The sequence below is a fragment of the Tauraco erythrolophus genome, chromosome Z (genome assembly GCF_009769465.1).
Source record: "Tauraco erythrolophus isolate bTauEry1 chromosome Z, bTauEry1.pri, whole genome shotgun sequence".
Classification (NCBI taxonomy): Eukaryota; Metazoa; Chordata; class Aves; order Musophagiformes; family Musophagidae; genus Tauraco; species Tauraco erythrolophus.
The window spans coordinates 18,147,611-18,171,018 of record NC_141496.1 but is presented as its reverse complement, the minus strand read 5'-3'; the positions used below and the strand labels follow the sequence as shown (position 1 = coordinate 18,171,018).

The following is a 23,408-nucleotide window of genomic DNA, read 5'->3' as shown; positions in this document are numbered from 1 at the left end:
AAATGTTTGAAATGGAGAATATGTATTTGAGTTTGTATAGTTCAGAAAAATTTTGTGCTATAGTCCTCAGCACTTGGTCTTTCCAGGAAGCAAGAAATCTTCAATTCATCTTTTTTTTTTGTCTGTTGTTAGTAGCAAAAGGATTACTTTCTTCCATAGTTTCTCTGTTTTCTATAATCTGAACACAATGTGGCATGACATTGTTTGAGGTAAAGACATCTGTGACTACCTTTACGGCTCTCTGGAAAGATAGGTATCATTCTTAGAGGTCGATTAAGGTGCTGAGAAAACACCGTAGCAGGAATTTTTAATATCTTTCATTAAATAGGCTGTTTTCAAACTGTATAGATGTATGTTAATTTAGGAAAGAAATCTTATATATTACTTAGTCTCATTTTTACTTTGCCAGATTACCAAGAAAAATACCAAGAGCTGCTTGAAAGAGAGGATTTGTTTCCAGATTATGAAGAAAATGGAACAGATTTATCGGGACCTGGAGATCTGTATGTTTTCTTTTTCAGTGACAGGGATTTTTAATACTGGTTATTTTTACTGCAGATTTAGGAATCAAATCTTGACAAAAATGAAACTAAATAATATTATTATTTAGCTCTATAATGGATGTATTTGTTCAGGTGTAAGTTTGTATTCACACAAATTTGAAATGAATTTTCTACTTATCAAACTGAGTAGGGTAATTACATTTCAGATATTTATGCACATGTACATAAAAAAAATAAACCTATAGGCAAAACAAAGCACCAGACCTTTAAGCGTTGTTAGTGAGGCAACCTAAATTCATTTGACTGATGCATATATGCATCCCAACCAGAGATGATTACAACATTTTCTGCGTCTTTCAAAGGGAGAACATTGTTAAGCATCTCTCCTCAGGATAAGTAGTATTCCTTCAGTTAAATGGCTATTCAGTATTCTTGTAGAACAAGAAAAGCAACTTAATAGCAAAGAGGGAAGCAACAGATGGGAATGTAGTCTGACTTTCTAACACTGGTTTATAAGAATTTAATAGGAAACCAGTGAAAGAAGTACAGTCTAAAATGAATTATGCACAGCTTTGTACTCTCCTGGTTGAAGGAGGACTTTCAGATCATGATTTGATACTAGGAACATTTTTAGTGTTGTGTTTCTGAGTGATAAGAGTGCTGGCCTGGATCAATATTTTTGTAAATGAGAAAACTTTTAGATGATGTCTAGCTGGGGGGAGTGGCAAGAACTTTGGGAGATAAATCAGAGGTGTCATCAGAAATCAAAAAGTTCATACTGAGGGGAAGAAAATACCCATCTGAACTGCTGTGCTTAGAAGAAACAATTAAATGCAAAATGGAGAGAGACAGCAGTTAAAAAACACAGCAAATCCGAAGCGTGACATGTGGAAGACTGTGAGTTAACCTTCATGCAAGGTGACTGTGCAACCTTCTTTGTTGAAGGCTTAAGAAAAGCTTAGACAAATGTATCCTGATCCTCTCTCAGCTATTTCTCATGACAGACATCAGGGAGAAAGGTTGTATGTTGAGCCCCTTCTCAAGTCTACACTTCTGTAAGAATGGAGGAACAAGTGAAATAAATATGTAGACTGCTTCTTCAATGCACTATGCTGAAGAAAAAAATACTTTTCTTATACATTTCTGTGGCACTTAGTGTGGTTTTGTGTGAACCACACCATTTATGGCTTCTGTGCAGATGAGACAGGCTGACTTACTTGTTTGGAACTAAGGCGCAGAAGATAATAAACTGAGCGCCTGACATTAGTGCGCGCTTCTTAAGAGTCAGTAGCTGCTGGCTGTTTTTTTTAAAGCCACTTAGAATTATATACACTATCATGTTCAAGGCAGAACTCTGCTGCCTTAGTTTACAGTGATGAACACCCTAGCTGGACTTAGAGAAAATAAGGAACATTCAAGTTATTTCTCAATAACTGTGGTGAGAAAGAACGCTGAAGTGATCCCCATCATTTTGGAACTCCATGGTAGTCTCCACTCTGTGCAATACTTATTATCATTAATGGGATCCAGTCTTTTCTGTGACCTTCATGAGACAGATCTTTGGTAATAGAATGCAGATGCAAAAGAGAGGTGACTTCGGATTGCCTTCTTTCATATCTCAACAAATGGAAGTGCAGGTTTTCTATGTAACTATTTTTTTTTTGACGACTGTGCAACCAAGACAGTTTATGCAGCATTCAAGCTAGGATGTTGACCAACCAAAACTTATGCTAATATTATACCAATTATGATTTTTGGAAATAGACCAGTACAGATGCTTTATTGAATATTAGGAAGCTGGATTGCATTATTGCATTTTCTGTCATTTCAGAAACTATTTCTGTCTTTTAAACTGCAGACAGCCTAAGATGATCTAAAATGGTGACAAACAGTGAAGCTATTTGTACCTATCTGTGCTGCTTTGATGTTTCTGTTTATTTGTTTTCCTAGTGCCCATGATTTTTTCCTCTTCATCCCCTTTAAGAAAATGTCATAGTTAACTGCTGTTTATAAAGCTCTGGTTTATATTGACGTCTACGTAAATGTTTCTGAAAATCTGTATGTAAACTTCACATCTTTGGTGACTTTTTTTGGTTTTTTTTAGGTATTTTGATTACATTGATGATGAGATGGATCCAGAAATTGAAGAAGCATACGAAAAATTCTGTCTAGAATCAGAACATAAGAGAAAACAGTGAGATGTTACACATCAACGTTAGTTTATTAAGCCAGTTTAGGTACGGCTAGAATACATGGGGATATAAAACGTTTGTACCAAAATAAAGAACTTGTTTCTCCAAGTACTAAAGTTATACAGTTTCCATTTTGTGTAACAGAATCTGCCAAAAATTGTAAACTTATGCCCTGTAACTTAAAATGTTGTGTATATATCATAGTTTATTTTATGTACAGGTATATGAACAATGTTTTGGCTGCAATAAAAGTGATTTAAAAGTTACCATGATTGAAATTAAAATTTAATGGAGAACTGTCCCATAAAATTTCCCTCGGGGGAGAAAGAGGAAGAACAACTTGATATAAATTTAATTGCTTGCTTGCTTGTTTTAGTATATATTGGGATTTACTCATCCTTTTTGCCATATACAAGATATTTGATATTTAATGAATTTTTTTTTTGCTAAGGAGAGTATGATCAGATTTTTTTTTTTTTTCTGTAGATCACAATCATGAGAAGTGGTTTGTGAAGGTTCTGTTCTGTGTGAGGTGTTTTGATTTATTTCCTTTTTCTTCCTCTTCCAAAACCCATATGGGTGAGGTCTGGACTTTTTTTTTCTGAAATAAACATGTTATGTGTCGATATGTGAAAAAGCAAGCAGTATTTTGGAAGTCAGGTGCTTTCGAGATCTTTGGTTCAGATAAGCTTATATTCAACTCTTAAAAGCAAAAACTATCTCTTCATTTGTGTTCTTCAAGACTATATGAATACAGTTATGTTTTAAGCCATGCTTCTCAAGAGTATGTGCAGTGCTCAGTTTGGGGTTTTTTATATATATCTAACATGTCTAACCTTCCAGCAACCCTTGTAACTTTCTCCATTCTTCTGATTTTACATAGCTTGATTTATTCTGGTAGCTGGATTAAATTCATATATTTCATAAACGTTAACATTCTGAAGCAACTGCTCTGTTTTGACCCCATATAATCATGTTAGTTTTTCTAGGATACTCCATCGTTGTTGTTGCCAAACTCAGTTGTATTGTTTCCTGTTACCTGTTACTGGTTAGACTGAGTAAAACCCCTTTATCAAAAAGCAAATGGAAATATTTCCCAAAAGTTATCTACTGTAAAGAACACATGTTGTAAATACACATGTAAATAATTCTGTTAATATTTCACTGTTATTTGTTTGGTTAAATAACTTGTGCATCTGCTAATAGAGTGAGCACTGACTTTCCTGGATGTTTATTTAACATACTTATTTAGGTTGGAGTTTTGGAAAATAAAATTTAACTAGCTTTGTTTCCTTTAGTATAATTTCGCCACTTTTTGCTTTAAAAAGAAAAATTTTTTTGGTCCATCTTCTATGTCCCCTTCACCTAATTACTCTTTTTTCTTTTAAGTACACATTCACAGAGAGCATTATCTTCTAATACTTACTGGAAAAAAATAAAATTTATCAAAGGGCAATATGGTTATAAGAACTATATTAGCATTTCAAAATCTCTAGACTAAAATCCAGAAACTAGAAAAGTGAAAATTAAATTAGATCATTTGCACACACACATTCTCTAACGTTGAGCATATTTTTCATACAAAACTTTTCATCCAAATACAGGTCAGACTTCCTGCTGACTTTACAAGCAGACATCTTGTGAAAAACATATTTACTTTAAATGTAAAGTCCTAAGGAACAAGCATTTGTATATGCATTATTATAAAGCAATAGTGTCTTAAAGGGACGCCACTCTACATGTCTTAGTTTTGCATCTTTTCTGTAAAGTGGCTGTGAGACTCCAGATGTATACTTTGTGAGCTTGTGGAGACAGTATGTCTAACGTGTAGGTAAGAAATATGCCAAGTCATCCTATAGAAAATAGGAATTGTATATGGGAAGCAATTCACATCAAGGCTTGTAAAGTAAGCTTTGTCCTCCACCAGAATTACTGAAAAATCATGAAGTTTGTTCAAAGTAGTGAAGTTGTTTGTAGTCTGAGCCTTTGGAAGAGCTTTAAGCCTACATTGCACTTATGGAAATACTGATTTTAACTCTGTCCTACTGACTAGGGAAGACAGGATAATCTTTGCCTTAAACACTTTTCCTACTTGTCTTAAATCTCACAGCAGTCTAATACAAATTAGTGATGGTGGAATGTGATGCGAGAGAGTAAAAGAAAGAAGCAGGTTTCATACTGTCATAATCGCCATTTGCTACTTGTCTGTCCTGAGAAGGACTTGGGAGTGCTGGTGGATGAGAAGCTCAACATGAGCCGGCAATGTGCGCTGCCAGCCCAGAAAGCCAACCGTATCCTGGGCTGTATCAAAAGCAGCATAGCCAGCAGCTCGAGGGAGGGGATTCTGCCCCTCTATTCTGCTCTTGTCAGACCCCACCTGGAATACTGAGTTCAGCCCTGGAGTCCCCAGCACAAGAAGGACATGGAGCTATGTCACGTTTTGAAGTTAAAACGACTGGTCTGTATAATAAGGTCAAAAGTTGCTGGGACCTTTGTATATATCTTTGGCGAGTACATCAGTTCGGTAATACTATATATAGCCCAACCTCCTTATATAAGGGCAAAAGTCTCCAGAACTTTTGTATATGTAAGGTTTTATTTGTGACAGGATATAGATTCATAGATAGCCAGTGATAGTGACTGACTACAAAACAACTTTAATTGAAATACTGCAGTGATAATATAAAACTATTACTGATCAGTGATAACACCAAATAGCTAATAAGATGTTAGTAAGTAAATGTGCATAACACAGAGCTCTTACCCAATAGATGTCCCTATGGAGGGGAGAAGAGAGGTTCAGCCTGTTGACTGATCCCAGATGTTTCAAGGGAGGGGCTTCTCCCTAGCATCCCCTTTGTCTTTTGCCATTTTATACTATTTCTTTACTTTCAGGTGGAGCTTGAGTGACTCTAGTCATACATACCTTTGTTAGGATTGGTGTAAACTTTTCTCGCTTCGATTTAAAGGTACAGGCAAGAAGAAATTCAGGGCGCCTGCTCAGTGAGGGGTGGTCGCAGCCCAGAGGCGGGTAGCGTTTGAGGTGGAGGTGTGTTTTGGTACTATAATGAAATTATAATGAGCAAAGTTCAACTAAAGGACAAGATTTCCTGGGGCAACAGTTGCGATCCATCTTCCTTGATGGCTATTAGACAGTTATCTTCACCAGATTTTCTTTGCCCCTGATAACAGGGATGAGCCATGGTACTTCCATACCACTCTAATCCCTACTTCAAAGACATTGCGCATTTCATCTGACCAGCAGGCCGTGTCCGTCCTGGAAGCAGCAACTGTGTCTCACTTCAAAGATGCTCTAATATTGCAGCCTTTGAGCCGAATTTTGCAAAGCTGTATTTCTCCATTTTCCCCAATTTCAGTTATTTTCCCACAAGCTGCTGGAAATGCCTTCAGGCATCTACCCACACCAGCATGGGGTCCTCCACCTGCTCCACCGTTAACCTTTATGGGCTGCAGGGAGGCAGCCTGCCATCTCACCACAGGTTGCAGGGGAATCTCTGCTCCAGCACCTGGAGCACCTCCTCCCCCTCCTTCTTCACCGACCTTGGTGTCTGCAGGGCTGTTTCCGTATTCTCACCCCTCTCTCTCCTGACTCCTCTTGAGTTGCACGGGTTGTTTTCCCCTTCTTAAATACGTTATCACAGAGGCACTGCCACCATCGCTGATGGGCAACTAGGCTTAATTTTTAAATTGGCTTTTGGGAAATTAATCTTTCAGTCTATTGAGCTAGGGCTTCTGCAACCCAGTTCTAAGTACACAGCTATCGGTTAGATTTCCCTGCCGTACGAATGCACGAATGTAAAGCAGCAGTCCCAAGAGAAGTATTGATCTGTACTTAAATGTTGTAGATCAGCAATCTGCCTTCTCGGTTCTTTCCCTGAAGCCTCCTCCTTCTTTTCTAGAGGTGCTTGTGCAGGGATGCAAGGAATGAACGCCCTTTCGCACAGCTTCTGGCGTGCTGCATGGGGAGGTGGGAGGACTGTGCTGATGCTGCTACCCAACAATGAAGGAGTTATGTTTTGTGAACGGAAGGCATGAAAGGTTTAGTAGGCTGTTCGCATGTATCTAAACACAGATATGCACACAAGGTCAGGGAATAGGATGACCATCCTTGAAGCTGTCAAGAGGGATTAGTTGAGAAGCTCCTTGTCAAGAGCTCGCTGTCCTTGAAGGGGGAACATCCCACAAAATGCATAAACTTTGTTACCATGTTTTGGATTGTCAGCGCGTGCAGCAGTGACTGGGGGAAAAGTAATTCCGGCAGGGGGAGACTGTCACCACTGACTCATGGACCACTGACCCTAAATGTAGCCCAGACCCAAATGAAAGGGGTGGAGGCAAAGGACGGAGTGTGTGAAGTAATTTACATGCTAGGTGAGAGAAAATTAACTGATTACTTATGATAATAACACCGAATAAGTATGATTTCAGGGAAACGTTATGAATACGTGTGATTACAATGTATAACTAATATACATTCAATCCTGGAGCCACGTGTGCACCTCAGGAGGAGAAATCCCCCAGCACCCGGCGCTCAGATAAACCAGTATCGTCTTTCTAAGCTACCGTTTAGTCTGGAAAGTTTTCTTGGTTACAGTTTTCGGTAACAGTGCTGCTGCAGCAGTTCTCCGGGTAGCTGTGCTCTGCGTCAGGTCATCTGCTGAGTGGGACGTATCTTGAAGAAGCACAGTTACAGGTAATTAGAGTTTTTTCTATAATTTAGGCCTTCCTACTGCTAATTTTAATTTCCTGGAGCAGCAAGAAGACATCCCTGTTTCCAGCAGATAAAAATAATAATAATAATTAAAAAAAAATTAAAGTAAAAAGAACACGGCGTGTATGTCCGCGTAGCTTGTTCTACAAACGCGTACGTAAGTCAGGGCATATTTTCGACCCGCTTCCTGCCAGCGGGAAGACACGCTTAGCTCACCAATCAAACCCACGCGCTGCCGGGAGAGAGAGGCGGGAGGGAGAGGCGGGAGAGAGCTCAGGGGGCCGCCGCGGCCCGCCCCGGGCTTCCCGCCGAGCGGCGGCGGCGGCCGCGCGGGCCCGGCCGGGGCCGTTGGGGCTGGGGCTGGGGCGCGGCCGCCTCCTGCCGCGGAGATGGAGGCGGAGCGCCTGATGGTGCTGTACGGGGACGACTCGGTGGAGGTGCGCTACGCCGGGGGGTCCCGCTTGCTGCTCTCTCCGTGCGGCAGCGAGTACCTGTACGAAGCGGCGCTCCCCGCCGCTGCCCACCCGCTCCAGCCGGCGGAGACCACCCGCCAGCGGGTCGCCTTCGTCGTCAGCGCCTACCGGGTACGTGGCAGGAGGCGTTGTCGGGCCCTGCGGGGAAGGGTGTCCGGGATCCGGGCAGCAGCCGTCCCCCAGGGATCTGGGGAGAGCCGGGGCTGCCGCCCGGCGGGAGCGAACCGCCTCCCGGGGCGCGGCGCCGCTCGCCGCCGCGTTTCGGTGCGGCGGGTAACGGCCGGCGGGGGCGGGAGCGGGAGCGGGAGCGGGGCGCCGCGCGGAGCCCGCTGCTCCGCAGCAGAAACGAAATTGTTGTTCCTCTGTGTAAAACCGAGGGGATTTCTTAGCCTCTGCCCCAGGAGCGATTTCCGCCGTGAAGCCAGCTAAAATGTTGTCACTGCAGAGAAAACTCAAGGGGTAACAGGGTTGTGTTGTGCTGGTTTGTTTTTCTTCGCACTTCATTAGGAACAGCTTCTACGAGCTTTAGATTTCCGGAACAAGTTTTCTTCTCGCCCGTACTTACCTTCACGTGTTATACCGCCAGAAAGAAAAAAGGTGAGAGTTACACACGTAACACGTTTGTTAAGTAAACTTCCCCAGTAGCCTGACAAAGTGGGCTTACGTAACTTTACGTGCACGTATATAAATAAGTGCAGGCTGTGAAGATCTGCAGAGTACAGTTTGGCCAATGCATTTGTCAGCTTGATTAGAATACTACCGTTCTGAATTACAGTTCTACCTGTTACTTAGTCCTCTATGCATATCCTTCATAGCTGAACACTAAAAAGTTTGGTTGTTCTCAGTCAGACTAAAACCTAGGGTTTTGCACATACGCTAGAATGAGATATTTTATGTATTGTCTCTTTTTTTGCACTTGAAGCCTTTCAGAGAAGACTAGGTGAAATAGGACAGTGTTTTCCTAGAGGCTGTCAGGTTTAGAATCCCATCGTTTCCCCATTAAAGTGCCTCTGTGAGACTGTTCCAGGAGCCTGTGAGAGGGCTGGGGCAGTGTCACTCTGTGGGCATGGCTCCCCCAGATCAGAGTGAGGGTCCATCCACAGACCCCCATTTACCATTTCTAGGAGCTTTTCTCCTCATCAGCTTCCCTCTGGTTATCCCACTGATTGCATACGAGTGTGTGCACACTGTGGTGGCAGCCTTAAGACGACTGATAAATCAGGCAAGTTGTAAGTTTTAAAATTAGTAACAGCTTCATGCTAATGTTTAGTCACTGAAAACACTGTCGATCAATCTCACTGCAGGCAGTCCTTAGCAGTCATACCGTACATTCACTGCCAGGTGCTCTGTCGTGAGCTCCCAGGCCAGGGTCTTGTACTTCTGGAAGACAGCTGGGTTTACAGACAGTTTCTGACTTACAGCTGCCACTGTGACTACCTGCTTCAGGATGTTGAGGGGTAACGTTCCCAGGCCACAGCAAGTGCCTTGTCCTGTTGCTTGGCTTTTTTTGTTTTGTTTCGTTTTGCTTTCTCCCTGCCCTCTCACTTGGTTTACCAGCTGCTGCTTTTCTTAAAGCAAAAGCAGTCTTTTTGTAGCTCTTGAGATTGTAATTTCAGTAGTTTATTATCAGTTTATTGTTCTGTGGCCTCTATTTTCAGCCAACGCCCCTATATTCAAGGTCTTGGCTATTTGCTACAGTTCAGCAGTCCATTATAACAAGGTAACAGTTAGCAATGGATGCCCCTCCCTGGAGGTGTTCAAGGCCAGGTTGGATGAGGCTTTGAGCAACCTGGTCTAGTGGCGGGTGTCCCTGCCCGTGGCAGGGGAGTTGGAACTAGATGATCTTTAAGGTCTCTTCCAACCCTAACCATTCTATGATCAAGTTCCAGTTCACTCAGCACGTTCTGGTAAGTTGGTAACAAGCCTAATGGCCAGCCTGGGGCCTGGCACAGTTAGCATAAGACAGGGTTAGTCTAAGGCCTGTGGCCTGGTACTGGCAGTGACAATACTTTTTACTGGGTACAGAAATGCTTCTGAGCTTATACTGCGTTACTTTGCTTGTGCTTGAATTCAAAATGACCTAGTACTGCAGTTTGCTTAAGCTCTGCTTTGGCCGTACTAACCATCCGCATCTCTAGACAGCTTATGAGGGGGATCTTGTCAGTGGTGTGGCCTCCTCAGAACTCCAAATAGTATTCAGAGTCCAGGTTAACCATGAATATGTTCAGCAGCATAGTTACATCTTCTGTTCTTGCTCCTTTCCTAGAATTTTCAAACATCTGATACAGTTGTCACTGAAATCGGGAAACAAACTTCTTAACACCAATTAATTCTTAAGAAGCAGACATTCTTTATTCCACGCCGGATGCACGGATAATCATAGAATCATAGAATCACAGAATGGTTAGGGTTGGAAGGGACCTTAAAGATCATCTAGTTCCAACCCCCCTGCCATGGGCAGAGAAATCCTCCAGTACACCAGGTTGCCCAAAGCCTCATCCAGCCTGGCCTTGAACGCTTCCAGGGATGGGGCATCCACAACTTCTCTGGGCAACCTGTTCCACTGCCTCACCACCCTCCAAGTAAGGAACTTCTTCCTTATATCTAATCGAAATCTCCCCTCTTTCAGTTTAAAGCCATTGCCCCTTGTCCTAGCACTACATGCCCTTGTAAAAAGTCCGTCTCCAGCTTTCCTGTAGGCACTCTTTAGGTACTGGAAAACTGCAATAAGATCACCCCGGAGCCTTCTCTTCTCCAGGCTGAACAGTCCCAACTCTCTCAGCCTGTCTTCACAGCAGAGGTGTTCCAGCCCTCGGATCATCTTCATGGCCCTCCTCTGGACCTGCTCCAGTAGCTCCATGTCCTTCTTGTGCTGGGGACTCCAGAGCTGAACACAGTATTCCAGGTGGGGTCTCACGGGAGCTGAGTTAGAGGGGCAGAATCACTTCCGTCGACCTGCTGGCCACGCTTCTTTGGATGCAGCCCAGGATATGATTTGCTTTCTGGGCTGCCAGTGCACATTGCCGGCTCATGTTGAGCTTCTCATCCACCAGCACTCCCAAGTCCTTTTCCTCAGGGCTGCTCTCAATCCATTCTCCACCCAGCCTGTACTTGTGCATGGGATTGTCCCAACCTGTGTGCAGGACCTTGCACTTGGCCTTGTTGAACTTCATGAGGTTCTCACAGGCCCATCTCTGCAGCCTGTCAAGGTCCCTCTGGATGGCATCCCTTCCCTCCAGTGTGTCCACAACACCACACAACTTGGTGTCATCTGCGAACTTGCTGAGGGTGCACTCGATCTCACTGTCCATGTCTCCAACAAAGATGTTAAATATCACTCCACCTATCATGCAGCCATGGCCCCGGGATAGAAACTTACTTATACATTGTAATCACACATATTGTTAACATTTCCACAAAATGGTACCTATCCAGTGTTATTCTCTTAAATGCTTGGTTAATTTTCTCTTACCTAGCATGTAAATTAGTTCACATGCTCAGTCCTTTGCCTCCATCCCTTTTCTTTTGAGTCTGGGGCACATTTAGGGTCAGTGGTCCGTGAGTCAGTGGTCACAGTCTCCCCCTGCCGGAATTACCTTTTCCCCAGTTACTGCTGCACACACTGACAATCCAAAACATGAAAACGAAGTTTATGCATTTTGTGGGATGTTCCTCCTTCAAGTACAGCGAGCTCTTGATACGGAGTTTCTCAACTAATCCCTCTTTATAACTTCAAGGATGATCATCCTGTTCTCAAACCTTGGGTGAATATCTGTCTTTAGGTATGTGCAAACAGCCTACTAGACCTTTCACTCGATTCTTTGAGAAAATTTAACTCTTTCATTGTTGGGTAGCACGCTGCTTAAGCTGCTGCAGAACACAGAGTATGTTTTCATAAAACTGTCAGCTTTAACACCAAGATCTCATTCCTGGGTGGTGGTAGTCAGCTCAGAGCCCATCCTTTTATATGTAAAGTTAGGATTGCTTTTCCCCATTTATATCACATTAGCTCCACTGAATTTTATCTGCACTCTTACCTGGTCACTTGATTTTTTTTTTTAGGGTCCTTTTGCAATTCTTTGTGGTAAATTTTCATCTTCAGTGCCCCAAGTACCTTCAACAGCCTTTCCCACCTTACTAATACAGTAGTGCTGCCATGTTTAATTTTTATTGGGCTCCAGGCTTTTCCACTGCTGGGCCAAAGTATGATCGGAGCTGAAACATTTCTGATTAAAGGTCAGTCAAATAAGACAATGCTGGTTAAATTGAGATAAAACAGATTATGAGGAGTGTGAATACTCATTTGCCAAGTTTTTTTCACACCTTATTTGAAAGGGTTTGCATTTCTGTGTTTCTTTGGGATTCAGTGCTTTACCTGGAGTCTTCAACTGAAAGCAGACTAAGGATATTTTCTGTGTGGTGATCAGGTGTAAGGACAATACACTGAAAATACCTCATTTTAGGACAGAACTCCTGCAGATGGCTAGAAAGGCATTCTCTATCTTAACAGAATTTTTCTAGTTTCAGAAGGCGATTACTGCATTTTCTAAACTGTAACTATATCTTCTCTTTGGGCAAAGCTTTAATCTGGGTTTTGAGGCAGATGTAGTGCTTGTTTGGAGTAATTTGTTGAGAATCATCTGCTTCATTTTTGTAGAAGGGCTAGCACAAGGGCGTATGCTGTGAAAATATTTTTTGTTTTGGAAAATGCTAATTGAAGCAATCTGTACTTGAATATCACTGCAGTAAGATGAGGCTATTCTTTTGAGACTTTCCAAATGTTGTATTGTAAAAGTCTAAAATCTTTATTACATTTTAAATTCTTCTTTGGAGATATGTTTTATTCACATCTTAGCAATAGTTATGTAACTTATTATTTGATGCTGCAGGATTAAGTAACTTTACACACCTAGCTACAAAACACTTTAAATAAATTTCTGGCTTATGTAAATGCAAGTTACATGGTGTTTTACAGGCTTATTTTAATCCTACGAATAAAGAGAAGATTTCAGAGCATGTGTGGTTTTAATGTATACAATTTTAATGTGGGCTTTCTGTGAAGTATACTGATACCTGATACGATCAAGAAAATTTAGGCTTTCTCTTCAGTGTTTCTTAAGAAGCGTTTGGAAACAGAAATATCTATTGTCTGTGGGCAGTTGTGCCTGGTCAGTTGGCCATGTACCTTAGTAGTTTATGAATGCATATTAAATTAAAACATTATTCCTGGAGAGATCTCTGTTAGAACAGGAGGAATAAGAATTAAAGTTTAGATATTTTGCTTCCTCTTGAGTTCATGTATGCAAATAAATACAAAGTAAAGTTTCTTGCCATTTGTCACCCTGCAGCGGGACTGATTCATTTAAATATAAATCCTCCATTGTAATTTCTGGGAAGTGGGTCATTTTTATCTTGCTGCATATTCCAGTCCTTTTTCTTGTATTAGATTCTTTTCAGTGACATCTTAGAAATTAGATGGCCTGATCCTGCTACGGCTGATCTGACAAGATGTATGGGTGATGGCAGTGTGAAGATCTCGTCAGTAGATGGTTATGCTCACCTTTACCTGTCAGAATTGCAGCAAGAATTTACAGTGGAGTTCTTATGCAAAGTCAGCCAGTCATCTGCAGCATCCTTACGCTCTACGCAAAAGAACAGCAACTATCAAACCGGAGATCAGTGTGGAAAATCAAGTAAAAATTCTGTTGCAGAAACGTCCTCAAAACAAACGAGAATAGAGAATAAGAATGAACACAGTTGTGCTGAGGGTAAACACAGAGAACCAACCAAACCAAAGGACCAAAAAGACAGAGATGGAAACCCTTTGTTATACACACGTTGTTCTTCTGAATATGCATGGGTTACACAGCGTTGGTCTGTTTCCTCCTACCCAGAAGAATGGAAATACCCTTTGTCGTTGGCACTAATGTGCTATAGCTTACATACGGTTAAGAATGTTACGAAGACATGTGAGAAAAGCAACCAGACATCTATAGAAGATGATGTTTTAATAGACCTCAAAACACATGAAACAGTTTCTCGTTTACCTAGAGCTTTGCCACTCAGCTGCAGAGCTCCACATTTACACAGGTAATTTAAGCTGTCTACTTTATAGTTGTTAACATACGTTTTACAGTTCTGAAATTTGGAGCTTCAACCTCTAGCAAAATAACTAAATTCTAGCTATTAAAAAATTACTATCATATTCTGGTTTTTAGGAACTTCTTGAAACATGAAATTTGTGTAACCAATGTTCTGTATCCTACTGTAATGAATATATAGTAATTAGTCCAGAGAAAAATTAATTTTATTTTCTGATATACTGTATAAATATGTAAATGAAAAAGAAGCTACTGAAAAAAGAACATAGGTTTTGAGTTGGCTTGGGTTTTTTTCATTTTTGAGTTAATAATACTTCTGAGGTGGGCCAGTGGCACACATTTCTGTCAGCACCACTAAAAGTAATCAAAAAAACCCTTTACAGGTTTGAGAAAACTAATTTTCTAGCTAACATGGATAACTAAGGAATCATCTGAAAATGTGTGGCCCCTTTTCCTTTCAGTAGGTGTGCATGCATCTGTTCTTGGTACAGAAATGATTACCAGAACACACAAAAAAAAAAAACACCACTTTCAAGACTTACTGAAGTTTTTGTTGTATTTTATACAGGTGGACTTTCTGTGACTTCTTTCAGAATCAAGATACTGAAAAGTACTCATGCTCTCAACTAATTCAGATCGTGTGGTGCCAGGGTGTCTTTTATAGGTATGTAGGCGATCACGCATTCCGTCTTTGGAAGACTTCATTTGTGTAGGAATTAAGCTTTGAGATGAAATGTCTTACTTTGTCTCTTTCTCACTCTTTGAGAAATTGTATGCAATCTTCATGTAAGAGTGTTTATTTCTGATGTTTGTTCATTGGACATCACATTTTCTAGTACATTATATTTTCAAGTCTGAAAGTGGGTATCTCTGACACAAACAATCTGAAATCTTAAATCTTAAGGCTTTTAAAGAAGTGATCTGATTATCTGATTTCTTAAAGGTTTACTGAACAGCTGGAACTCCCACAGATTTCACGGACAATTGTGATGCTTGGTTTCTTTGCAAATTACATTGCTCCTTTTGATGCTGAAGATTTCACGTTAGAAATGTTTGTCTTGGTGACCTACACAATTTGCATGTTGCAGGCAGCTAAACTGTAGATTTTCCTGGCAAAATCACCTTGTCCATATGGTCTTAACAAAAAAAAAAGACTTTTTTCTTTTTAAATTGCCCTTTCAAATCTGTTATACAGACTTTGAAAATGCTACAGTTGTTACCAGCATCTGAAAGTCTTTGATAAAAGCATAATTGGTCTTCAAAGCTTTAATCTTTCTACCCAGTGTTCTTCATTTTTCTCAGTGTAATTCCTAAACTTTCATCTATTCTGAACAACATGTTCATCAGCTTTTCAGTGCTATACCTAATTTCTTTGGTAGTATGGTGAGTAGCCATACTTGGTCTTTAAGTCCCATTACCAAAGTCCAGGCATCTAACCACAGTAGCAAAATTGGGTCATTAAATGGGTTTTAGGCTCCAAGATACTGTATGATCACAAGTAAAAGACCATTGATCTTAGTGAAAAACTCACTGCTGTAGTGGAAATGAAGACCTTCAGGTTGTTTGGGAATCGTTCAGGCTGACAGTTCTCTGTGTACACTAGGTAGGGCTGGTCCACTAAGAAAGTTGGATTTTTCTCTTTAGAATCACTATATTTTGTGGTCTGTGGAACGAGCAGCTCTTGTGAGATGTTTACCCCAACACAGAAAAGCTTTCCTCAGCTTTTTTAACTCCCACCTCCCAAGTACATGTGTGAACAAAGAGCCTGGTAATGGTAATCTTCTGTTGAAAGAAATAACTGGTGCATTCTGCTGTTTGTGAAACAATAGAAAGTTTTTCATAGAATCATAGAATGGCATAGGCTGGAAGGGACCTCAGAGATCATCTAATCCAACCTCCTTGTCATGGGCAGGAACGCCTCTCAACTAGATCTGGCTACTCAAGGCTCCGTCCAACCTGGCCTTCAACACCTCCAGGGAGGGGGCATCCACAACTTCTCTGGGCAATTTATTCCAAAGTCTTACCACCCTCGTACTGAAGAATTTCTTCCTAAAGTCTAATCTAAATCTGTTCTCCTTCAACTTAAACCCATTCAAGGCTGAACAATCTCAGCTCCCGCAACCTGTCCTCGTAGCAGAGGTGCTCCAGCCCCTGGATCATCTTTGTGGCCCTCCTCTGAACACGCTCCAACAAATCTATGTCTCTCTTATGGTGGGGACACCAGAACTGGATGCAGTATTCCAGGTGGGGTCTCACAAGAGCAGAGTAAAGGGGGAGAATCACCTCTCTTGACCTGCTGACCATGCTTCTCCTGATACATCCCAGGATGCGGTTGGCCTTCTGGGCCGCAGGAGCGCACTGCTGGCTCATGTTGAGCTTCTCATCTATAAACACCCCCAAATCCTTCTCTTCAGGGCTACTCTCAACCCACTCTGTGCTCAGTTTGTATTTGTGCCTAGGATTGGCCCGACCCAGGTGAAGGACCTTGCATTTTGACTTGTTGAAGCTTACACAGTTAGCACTGGCCCAATTCTCAAGCCTATCAAGGTCCCTCTGGATGGCATCTCTTCCCTCAAGTGAGTCCACGGCACCACACAGCTTGGTATCATCGGCAAACTTACTGAGGGTGCACTCAATGCCATCATCCATGTCACTGACAAAGATGTTGAACAGCACTGGACCCAGAACAGACCCCTGAGGGACACCGCTTGACACTGGTCTCCATGTAGACATCGCACCATTGACCACAGCTCTTTGCGTGCGACTATCCAGCCAGTTCTTTATCCACCGAGTGGTCCATCTGTCAAATCCGTGTCTGTCCATTTTAGAGACAACAATGTCATGTGGGACAGTGTCAAACGCCTTGCACAAGTCCAGGAAAACAACATCCGTTGCTTTACCCACTTGAACCAGTGCTGTAGCTTTGTCATAGAAGGCCACTAAATTAGTCAGGCACGACTTGCCCCTAGTGAAGCCATGTTGGCTGTCACCAACCACTTGGTTATTTTTTATGTGCCTTAGTACAGCTACCAGGAGAATCTGTTCCATGATTTTACCTGGCACAGAGGTAAGGCTGACTGGTCTGTAGTTTCCTGGGTTGTTCTTGGTCCCTTTTTTAAAGATATGTCCCTTTTTTTTCATGTGAGAGTTGTGTTGAAAATGTGTTTCTGCTTAGAGCTTGCTTCAAATGTACTAACCAGTTTTGCTCGTCTAGTGACAGAGCATTTTAAGTACTTGTTAAAAATCTTGTTATTCCTCTTAGGTTTATCCATGGTAGGACAAACATCACAGAAATTTATCCTGGTGATGACTCATTTTACAAGTCAGAGGGAGCATTTTTGGGAAACTATTTCGTACATTATGCAATCCAAAAAGGAATAAAAAAGGTATTAAACTGTAAAACTATTTTAAAATGTGTTCCAAATTTCTTCAAGTTAGCAGTTTTCTTAGTTTTCAGACATTTGGCTGTGTGGTCTATAATTACCCTACATGGGGTAATTCCTGTAATAACTGAATCAAGCAGTCAGTCATAAAAAAATAAGATTATTCCTTCTGTTTTAGAATGTATTTCTGTAAATTATAGATGCAGTAAGAAAAATCTTATTAATTGTAACATGCATTTCAGAAGCTCAAGGAAGCTTAAGTATGTACTGCAGTAAGATTCTGTAACAACCGTTTCTCGCTAATTTAGAAACGAAGTTTAGAGTTTAAACTAATACATCGATTAGAGTTTAATCTTTAGGTGCTTGGAAGTATTTTCTCTTTTATTATATGGATACAGAACCTAGATGATACAGGTTCTGTTCTGGCTTTGCTCCAGACCATCTGGTCAGAAATAGCTTTGCCTCTTTGTGTCTGTCTATTGTTAAGTTTCCCTGGAGTAGAGATTCTCTCAGGGGCTTATGCAGTGCTTTGTATTTTTAAAACAGAATTAAGGGTCAACTGTGTACCCTCTGAACCTCGCCTTTAACTTGTAGTCAAACGTAGTTACTCAGTAATGAACTACAGTCTACTTTCTGGTAAGAAAACTTCTTGGTCCATACTGAGTGCACAGAAACTTCTAATGTTTCTTCCCACAGAAGCAGGCTTAAAGGATACAATTGTGGTTTTTTTTTTCACTTTTCAAGGAGACACTTCTCTGTTCTGGGACAAATTTAAACATGATTATAGTTGCTTTCTGGGAGGTCAGAAATTTCGTATCTTGCAAGCTCTTAGTACTGTTTTCATGCTACAGTACTGGTAACTAACTCATCTCTTTCCTGCTCTTTCCTGCAGAGAGAAGAAACAATGTATTCTGTAAACAGCCTGCCTCCTGACGTACCAGGAAATCCGTACTCTATAGCCTCCATTATTACTCAGGCAGCCAAGTAACTTTACTCTACTTTATCTTTGTTAGATTAGTTCCTCTGTCTTTGAAAGGACAGAAGTTAAAATGACACATAATACTTAACCATGACATTAAGTATAAAAATTAAAAGACTTTTTGTATTAGCACTGAGGACATCTATAGACTTACAGAACAAAGCTTGCAATTGTTTGGAAGGCATAGTGAGTATGAAATGCCTAATATTACTTTTGTTTTTTTGTTCTCAGGATACTTCAGTACTGCTACAAGACTAAACTATCATTAACTCATAGCTATTACCTCTGCTGCTGGAAAATGGTATGTAGCTGAAGATTTACAAACTTTTCAATGTTGTAAGGATGATTGTACAGGCTATGGGGAATAGGGCGTAATCTAGAGGGAAGAATGGTGAGTGTGTCCTCAAAGGTCAGAAGGTGTGTATTTGGGAACCAGAAGCATGCAGTGTAAACGTGTGTTTGTGAAGCATAAGGCAGTTGCATGATAAAGAATGCTGGTCGTGGTCTGGAAAAACAAGTGAATTGAAAATGTAGGAGAGATACAAATAGCTGTAATGATGTATGTAACCTTTCCCCAAGTTTTTAGTGTTTGTTTGGTTCTAGGTACCTGAGACAGATGGACGAGAAATGTTGCCAGTTTTGCTATATGAAAAGGTGATTCCTGGCATAGGAAGACTTGTCGTGTACTCAGATCATACAGTCCATGCTGCTTTTTGGGATGGGATGACCTTGAATATGGTCTGGGACTTCAGCTCTTCCTATAGTAAGATCCAGGTAACTCAGAGTAATGACTATTCTTAAAACTCTTCATGAAAAAGTGTTACTAGGAAACTAAGGAGGAAACAAAACAAAAGCTTCGATGCCTATAAAATACAAACTGAAATCTTTTAAGATTTGTAACTCTCAACAGTTTGCTGCTGAGGCTTACTCTTGACTTCGTATAGTAGTCTTAATGAAAATAGGATCTATCTGTGAACACCACTGTTAATGTCTTGCCAGCATTTTAACCAGAAAAAATGAGGAAAAATATTTTAGTGCATAACTGATGCCTAAAGAGGCAAATGAAACTTTATCCTTTTAAGAAGTCACTCACATTGATCAAAGAAGGGAATATTTGGCTTTTATTTCAAATTACCTATAATTGAGCAAATAGATAGTGAAAATTGCTCGGAAAGGTAACCTTGCACACGTGGTATTCTTTGTTTTTAAATCTACATAATATAAAAGTAAAAAGATTATGCTGTTTTTTGCAAAGTGGCACTACAGAGAAGATTATGTAAGTATGGCATTCAAGGTTGACTGCTGAGACTTTTGGCTTCTGTGTTTTTGCTTATTACCCTAGGGTAACAAGACACAAAAATGTTACTCAAGTGTCTGAGGATATCTCTGTTATAAACAATGTAAATGTGACAGTGTGTATAACATCTTGATGTGAGCTAGCTCAAATCTATATACTCATTCATTTTAAAAAGAGGAAGAACTGAAAATTCTACAGGTTTGGAAACATTTCTACACACTTTTAGAAATAATTTATTCTTGAATAGCACAAAATAAGTGTTGGGGCCATGCCAGGCATTTGTTTTGTTTGTTGTTTTTTTTTCCCCCTCTGCATTTGTCATAGCAGACTATACCAAATTATATCATTAGCAAAACACAAACTTCTGAAGTGTTTAAAGTGGAATGTTCATAGATACTTAATTCTTAAATTGGCGTTTCATACCTGGCTTTTTTTTCTTCAGACTGCAGCAGAAAATTAATACTTGTAGTTGTTTTTTTTTTCTTCTAAGGTACATGAAGATGTAGGCTGGTGTAAGTTAACTACTCCTGAGGGGGTACAGCAGCTAATACAAATAAGTCATCCTGGAATCTATGAAAGGTATAAGTAACTTAAATAATTAAATATGGCTAAATATGGAAGAATTCTATACAAATCTTTTTATAGGAAGAAATGGTATTTAGTGAAAATATATTGGGAGAGGAACCAAACACAGTAAAAAAAGCTCCATCTTGCAAGTACCAAAGTTTCAGGAACTGTATGACTCAGGACCACTGCATGCTGTCATTCCATTATATTGCCTTTTTGAAAAAATAACTGGAACTGCAACTTGGCACTTACCTCACTGAGTAAGGAAAAAAACTAATCTTTGTCCTATATAGGGCTGGTGCATAGAACTGGATAGCACTTTATCCAATTTTTGCTTCATTACAGATACTGACCTCTTTTCTCTAATCTGCTTGGTGTAATTACAACCCCATTATGGGAATCATCAGCAGCTTACAGTGCTGCATTTTAGCAAGCACATACTCACAAACAAAAATTAACATCTGTACTCTATTCATTACAAACCATACAGCTTTTTTATAATTCTCTATAGATTTAAATATGAAGGGGATTCTAGACAAAAAGTGGGAATCAAAAAATGGCAAGGAAACTTACAGAAAAAGCTAGATTTTGAATCATGGATTTTTCTTCAGATCCAGGTGCATTGTGTAATGCCTTCAATAGAGTGTACTCATATAAATAACTACTTTTTTGTGAATTGTCACATTATCACAGGTACATCAGAACAGCAATAGAATGGTGCAGAAGTTTGAATGAAAGGAAGGAAATTCCTGAATATGCTTCACACTCTGTAACTGAAGAAAATTGGTATTCATCTTTATCCTGAATAATTGACTACAAATAACATTGAATATAAAACTAAAAAAGACTATAAACTGTGGGGTTTTGACCCTTTCCTAAGGGTCAGAAATTAAAAGTCTAAGTCCATTTATTTTGTGTGGCTTGATATTTTTCTTTCAGCCTTTAAAATGTTAGGTAAATAGAGTTCTAGGTGAAGCTTATTTCATTGTGCTTCTGCTTGCCTTACTTAAAAATCAGCATTATAGTGACTTTGCCAAAGGAGAATTAATGATGTAGAGAGAGTGTCTTGCAAGGTGAAAAAGAGAAACAAGCGTCTTCTAACAGAACACCAAGCAGTTCAAAATAGTACTTTGAACTGCTAAATGGCACTTGTATCTCTTGCTAATACGTTTGTCCTTTGTCCAACACAAGCTGCTGACCAAAGATCTGCTGATGTCATACACAAATATATTCGAGTATTAATAATGTGTTAACTGAAATCAATTACACTTGCACTTGTTATTCAAATTATAGCAGATTCAGTAGCTGATGAAATGAAAATATATCTGTATTTATACATACATGCAGCAAAGAGACTATTCTTAGAGCAGAGGCCTGATTTTTTGGAAACACAAATAATTGACAAATGGCAGCCATTGACTAGTGGTATGAAAGACAAAAATAAAGCATTTTTTTCACTTGGATTGTGCTTGTCTAATTTTCAGTATTGCTGGAAACTATTAAACTCTGAAGTAGTAAATACATTTGAGAACCTTTTGTGATACTAAATAGTTTAATAATCTTTATTTTCTTGGACAGGTCTGCTGATGCTGAGCTCAAAAAAATACAGAGATTTAACTGTATCCTTTCAAAAGGTGTGAAGATTTTTCACTTTTATATTCTGTTGTTCATCTGCATATTGAAATCTGCATTTTAGGTTATCAAAGGCTCTGTCCTTTTCTCACCTTCTTTTACTGCCTTACTCACTTCTTCAAATTACCTTTTTCAGCCATTTTTTGTTCTCTTACTTATCATTTTTGCCTTATCATTTATCTTGTCTAACTTCTGAATCACCAGAAACAAAAACAGTGGCAGAGTAGAGAACTAAAATAAAAAGTCACCAAAAAAAGGAAGCCCTTTAATGGGTATTGCGTTAGTTTTGCTAACTGTTATGTGCTGATCTGTTCTTGAAAGAGGGTTGATGCCATTGCCTTTGGGGTGGGTGTTGCAGTACAGTACCTTCCTGTTTATCAGCTACCTCAGTATTGTTCCATTGTGTGTTCAGCCAGCTCAAAAAAGTGTGCTGCACTGCATGTGCTTAAAGCCATCCTATAATGTTCTTTAAGCCAGGGTTCAATTTTATTAGTAAGAAGAGTGCATGCTGTTAAACTGTGCAGTGCAACATCAGATAGTTTCCTTTTTAAAGGAACTTTTGGATAAACTGAAGTCTTAGTTACAGACATTTTCTATAAATGTTGTAGACATTTTAAGTAATATACTCCTTTGTGTTTTAGCTTTATGTAATTGCCATGCTATGAAATGCGAGACTTGTCAGTGCCGAATGATTAATGCAAATATGGAGAAGTATTTTTCTCATTAGGAGGAAGAGTTTGATATTTTCTCTTAACAAAATAACACTAGTTTTACTGGATAGTAGCAATGTTCTGGAAAGGACATCTGCCGCAAAACCCAATCCATCTGGTTTTACTGTCAGAAGAACAGAAAATAGGCGGCGTGAGCTGGAAGAAATCAGCGAAGGGTGCGTCTTGGAGGCTTTGGAAAAAACTTCTAAAGTAATTCAGGATATTGAATCTCTGCTTGCAGCTTCTGGGAGGTGAAGCCTCGTAGCACGTGAAGAACTGTGTTCCAGATCTTCGTGGGAGCTGCCACAGCCATGTCTGAGGAGGCTTTGAGGTGCCAGAGAAGGCTGAAGGTGGAGTGAAGTCTCCACTATAATACTGGAGCAGACCAGCGAAGCCTGTCAGTTGCCAGTATCATCCTACGGCAGCTGTATGCTGTGGATAGGCAAAAAGGACAGGTGAAATAATAGCACACAGCTGTGCAGATGACATCAGGGCTGACCTGACAGTGCTGCGTTTAAGCGTACAAATGTCTGTTTGAATGGAGGATTGTGCAGGCAGCTGAGTTCGCTGCTCGACTTCGTGAGGCAGGGAAAAGAAGTTTTAACTGCCAAAATGTGCTTTTACTCAGAAGCTTACGCCAAGTAGTCCGGCATTGAATAAAAAGTTTCCCGAACGCTTTCTCCCCTCTGTTTTGCAGTAAAAGTTACCTGAAGTGTCTTCAGCCCTCTGCGGCGTGTGGTTTGCCACTCGGTGCACCGTTACCTTTAGCGATGAGACACTAGCCTTTTACCGTTGCTTTCTCTTCCAGCGCTTTATTTACTCCTGCTGGGAATACCCAC

General features: G+C 40.3%; 2 protein-coding genes across 5 annotated transcripts in view; both read left to right on the top strand.

Annotated features, from left to right (window-relative positions):
* PAIP1 (poly(A) binding protein interacting protein 1) overlaps window positions 1-3,969 on the top strand; it is a 36,931-nt gene extending 32,962 nt beyond the window's left edge. For all 3 annotated transcript variants that reach the window (XM_086629561.1, XM_086629558.1, XM_086629560.1), the window contains 2 exons: window positions 410-503; window positions 2,608-3,969. In XM_086629561.1, the coding sequence (XP_086485687.1) occupies window positions 410-503; window positions 2,608-2,701 (188 nt within the window). In that variant the 3' untranslated portion in view covers window positions 2,702-3,969. The remainder of the gene's footprint in view (window positions 1-409; window positions 504-2,607) is intronic.
* Window positions 3,970-7,816: 3,847 nt separating this feature from the next.
* Window positions 7,817-23,153, top strand: CZH5orf34 (chromosome Z C5orf34 homolog). 2 transcript variants are annotated; one of them, XM_086628994.1, is made up of 12 exons: window positions 7,817-8,011; window positions 8,408-8,497; window positions 13,347-13,990; window positions 14,570-14,665; window positions 17,264-17,387; window positions 18,277-18,368; window positions 18,595-18,664; window positions 18,967-19,137; window positions 20,151-20,239; window positions 20,921-21,013; window positions 21,806-21,846; window positions 22,628-23,153. In XM_086628994.1, the coding sequence occupies exons 1-12, from the start codon at window positions 7,817-7,819 to the stop codon at window positions 22,822-22,824; spliced, it is 1,902 nt and encodes a 633-aa protein (XP_086485120.1). In that variant the 3' UTR covers window positions 22,825-23,153. The 2 variants fall into 2 exon arrangements, with proteins under 2 accessions (XP_086485120.1, XP_086485121.1); XM_086628995.1 differs by having other exon boundaries at window positions 18,967-19,147; window positions 20,161-20,239.
* The last annotated feature ends 255 nt before the right edge of the window (window positions 23,154-23,408 follow it).